Source organism: Engraulis encrasicolus, chromosome 20 (genome assembly GCF_034702125.1).
Source record: "Engraulis encrasicolus isolate BLACKSEA-1 chromosome 20, IST_EnEncr_1.0, whole genome shotgun sequence".
NCBI classification, from domain to species: Eukaryota; Metazoa; Chordata; class Actinopteri; order Clupeiformes; family Engraulidae; genus Engraulis; species Engraulis encrasicolus.
The window spans coordinates 37,588,104-37,592,664 of NC_085876.1; the positions used below are offsets into that span (position 1 = coordinate 37,588,104).

At 39.7% G+C, this 4,561-nt stretch overlaps 1 protein-coding gene across 1 annotated transcript in view; it reads left to right on the forward strand.

Annotated features, from left to right (window-relative positions):
• The window catches only part of khdrbs3 (KH domain containing, RNA binding, signal transduction associated 3), a 265,883-nt gene extending 265,233 nt beyond the window's left edge, over window positions 1-650 (forward strand). The window contains exon 9 of the mRNA XM_063185893.1: window positions 532-650. Within this exon, the coding sequence (XP_063041963.1) occupies window positions 532-623 (92 nt within the window). The 3' untranslated portion in view covers window positions 624-650. The remainder of the gene's footprint in view (window positions 1-531) is intronic.
• The last annotated feature ends 3,911 nt before the right edge of the window (window positions 651-4,561 follow it).

Consider the following 4,561-nt stretch of genomic DNA (forward strand, 5'->3'; position numbering starts at 1 on the left):
ACGTGGTAACAAGACAAACAATTGTAAATATAAATAACATCATTTGAAATGTAACACAAAATAATAAAAGAGCTAGAGGGAAGGGTTGGGTATTTCTTTGTAGTTTTCTATTCACTAAGTTGGACCTCTGGGCATTGTCACGTGAATGTAAACATTCTGCCATATTGACGTGTTGGAAAACGTGAGGGAGGCTCTGTTGAAAAGATACAACAATTGGACATGTACTTGTAAAATTCTACTTGCCTCTTGCTGTAGAACATGGTGAGATGAAGCGTTCTTTAACTGCAATGTTCTTACTTCCTATTCACACTTCTCATATGACATTACATGGCCGTGAGTATCGCCATTTTGACATGGGGAAGTTTTCAGCCAGCACAGGTTCTACATAGCAGACAAGTGATTGTGACGACGACACTCCAACTTTAGAGGGATGAAAACTACTCAGTGTTGCTTTAACAGGAGAAGTGATTTTTATTGTAGACATAAAAACGGCAGTATTTTCACGCGTTGCTTTGTTGACCTCGTCCACAGGCCCTGAAGAGTGGACAAACAACCGCACCAAGGCCCCCTCAGCGAGAACCACCAAAGGAGTGTACCGGGAACAACCCTACACCAGATACTGACATCCCTGCCCACCACCTACACCCTCCTGCCCCTCCCCCCTCAACGCCCTCGCAGACCCACCACCACCACCACCACCACCACCACCACCCCCGCCTCCCAACATGGACCACCTCCGCCCCACCTCCACCTCTACTATGACTACTACAGTGTTGCCCTTCTGCCCTCAACCAGCAGGGACGGCTGCAGGAGTCACTAACCCCCCTGACCTGACTCCGACTCCGACCCCTCGACCAAACTCCCCCCCCCCCAAAAAAAAAACCCTCCCAAGTAATGGATTTTCTATGGACTTATGCCCCGACACCCTAACACCCTCCTTTGTAGACTAAAAAGTGACAAAAACGCCAGAAAAAAAAATGACCAGAAAAAAATGAAAATGATCAGAAGTGGGGAGTGGAGAACCAGCGTGATTGTAATCTGAATTAACCCCCAGAAAGGAGGAGGAGAAGGAGGATGGTCATAATGAAATATTACGACCATTACTAATACCCCGAGAAAGAAGGACAGAGAGAGAGGAGATCGACTGTACAAGTAGATGAGGAAGCAAGTAAGCTCTTGATTCTTTTTTGGTAAAATCATGGCACCGTTACAGTACATGGGGTGAGGTTAGACGTGAGTGAGTGGGTGGGTGCGGGATTGGGCGGGGGGATACATTTCTTTTTAATAAGGTGTTACTTACATAGCTCTAGGGAGTAAGATTATACAGTATGTACAGTAGAATTTGTCTTTATTTACCTTGCTACTGGGTGACTGGTTTTCAATGTGTACCTTGTAAATTCTACTTTATCAAGTTATCTAGAGGGGGGAGTGAAGAAGTGGAATCATGATGCACATTATTGTTGTACTCGTTTTTTTTTTCCTTTTTTGTAATTGAAAGTACTTCAGAATTAAGGGGCTTATAGAAGCATGTGATCATGTTGCTGAATTGTTTTTAACTTTCGTTTTTTTGCTAAGATAGAAAAAATGATACAAAAAAAACCTTCACGTTGTGTAAATCTTTTTCTTTTTTTGATTTTGTGTTCAACATTCTACTCATTAATCATACACATTAGCTAAGCTTATTTCTTTTTTGTTCCATCGTTGCTAAATCACATGGTAATTCATTTACATTGGTGCTTTAATATCTTTTTGTCTTCACCTAGCAGATTCCTTTCTGTTAGGAGAATGCAGTAGAAAGGCTGACTCGCTAATGCAAAGTTGAACCACATTCTGATAATACTCAATTTCCCATTAAAAAATGTTAAAAAAAAAAAGGACAAAAAAGATCAGTGTAATTCAGGTAAACCTTTTAGTCCAGAGATATAAGTAGGAGTATTGTCATTGTCCGCTTGTGTAAGCCCCTTTAATCCCTATTCTTTTGTTGATGCTATAATAATAAAATTTTTGAATGAATATCCATGTGTTTGCGGACACCTGTGTTTTAATGCTCATTTTAAGGCTAAGCGCAATACTTTAAACTTAATGCATAATACACCACTAACTACTTCTTTAAACTATGCCTTGGACTCTTTTTCCAGTACATGCATATTTACTGTACGTTGCAGGCTTTCTTCAAAGACAATGTAAAATTGTTTAAAATGTGAGCATAAAGAAAGCTTTGACGACATGCAAAGCTGTTCCCATGAAGTTCAAAAACATGAATCCAGAGTTGAAGCCGATAATGTAGTCATCCTTTTTTATCTACAGCGATATGATTAATTTATCTAATCAATTCTTAATGGTGCACAGTTTTACCCATGTGATTTAAATAGAGAATCAGTCTAGTTGAGGAACGTAAGAGATGAGACATTTAGATATTCCAGAATGTATGATGCATATCTTTCATATTTAATGTATTTCTCTCTGGCTTACGTACTGTATGTGCTCAGATCTGTAAATTGTAAGGAGTTTCAGATGTTCAGAGGGCACAGAACCAAATCAACCCAGCTTCTGATCAGTTGTGGTGTTACTGCTTCCACGATTCCCAAGGTGTATTTTCTCCTGTGGAATTCTATGGCTTTAAGATGTGCCTGATTTTGCCATAGAATGAATTGTAGAAGTATGTAAGTAGTTATACGACCTACTCTCTTCTCACAAGCATTATTGACATGTGTGCATTATTTTAGGATATTAATGTTAACATTAACCCATAACATTATAAGATACAGAATATTTTACTCAACTGTTATCTCTTCTAATGTACATTTTTGAGGTTTGTTTTATGTTCCTTTTGGAGGACAGTCGGGTTGGGAAGGAGAACGGGAGGACTTCCTCTGTTTTTCCTGTTCTTGTCTTGCTCTCTCTTCCTACTTCTGGTCATGTGACCTCTCACAGTTTTCTAAAGGGCCCCGCCCACCCCACCCCCTACTCTTAATGACCTCGTTGACGAGAGAGAGGATGGCAGTAGCTGTTTAAAAAGAACTCCGTTTGACAAGGTAACCAAACCTATAACCCGCTTAACTACCTTCTTAATGCAGCTCTAAGTATACAATAAAATCCAGTTAAATTGTTCAAATAAGGAAATGTTGCTAATAAGATGATTACTTGATGACCTTTTTTACTCAATGAAAGTAATAAAAAAAGAAAAGGGCTAAAACAAACCACAGGAAAATAACCCCTTCCATTTTTCATAGTGTGACCGGGAAAATAATTAGATACGATTAAAACCTGGTAAAAGGAATTATAAATAGTTGTAATATTCTCTCTAACTTCCTCCGGTGCAATAACATGATTATAAGCCAGTGATAAAATGTCCCATAGTCTTATTAAAAGACGGACTGGCTATTTAAAGGACAGTACTTGCTAAATAAAAGTGTGGAATTCTATCAGATAGCTCCGTAATAGTAATGGAATCTTGTGCTGATGTTAGGGTTATTGTAATATGCCTAGAGCAGGGATCAATACGTTTCTTATTAAATCCGCTCTTCTCCTCTTTTCCAGGGGCAACATACTGTATACTGCCCTCCCTGACACAAGACGGCCCTTCCTCACAGTCCATTTTATGGGTAAGTTCACGTTTCATCAGGAAAAGGCTGTTTGCCGAGATAAACACAATTTATATGGCGGAAGAGAATCTGCACCTTGATCAAGCTCCTTCTCCTGATTTCAATTTAAATCCAGCCATTAGACTGTTATAGCTACAATTTATACACGTTTTTTTCAACATGTGCATTCTGGCTTGCTTACCTTTCTCTTCAATTGCAAGCAATACATAGGGCAGACCTTTATTTAATATCATGGTTAATAAATAAATAAATATATAGGCCTACTGTAAGTATTTTTCACCTTTCTTCAGTTGATATGAGTTTAAATTGGACCGTCCACTGGTTCCATATTGTATAGCTTTCTCTTACACCATCTCATCTCTTTCCCCCAATAAGTGCATGAACCTTGAAGAAGCCCCAAACATCCATAACGTCTCTACCACCCACACACACACACACACACACACACACACCGCCCACACACGCACACATTCCCCATCCTCCACTACCCCGCCACACACACAAAACCACCACCAGTCTCCTTCTTCTCCTTCTCCTTTGCCACATTTTCCCCTTCAAAGCACCCACCCCCGGCCCCCGTGTGGCCATTTAGTGGTCAGGGGGACAGAAATGTGATCCCTCTGTCCACCATATCACCATCACCCTTCAGCGAGGCTGCACAAACTCTCTGATTGCGTCTTTTAAGGTCTTCTCCAATTACTTTGTTCTCCTTCAAAGCAGCCACTTCAACGGCAGGCACCACCAACTAACTGCCCAAGAATAATACAAAAAAATGAAAATAATAAAGTAATAATATAAAAACAATAGAGAAAAATAGAGAAAAACACTATTGCACTAAACATCAGTAAGGCATAGCCTAAAGCAATCTTTGATATGTCTTTTATGAGGTGGCCAGCCACACATCTAGTAAATTGGTAAAGCAATACAAAAAATATCCCAAACTACCTTTTAACCTC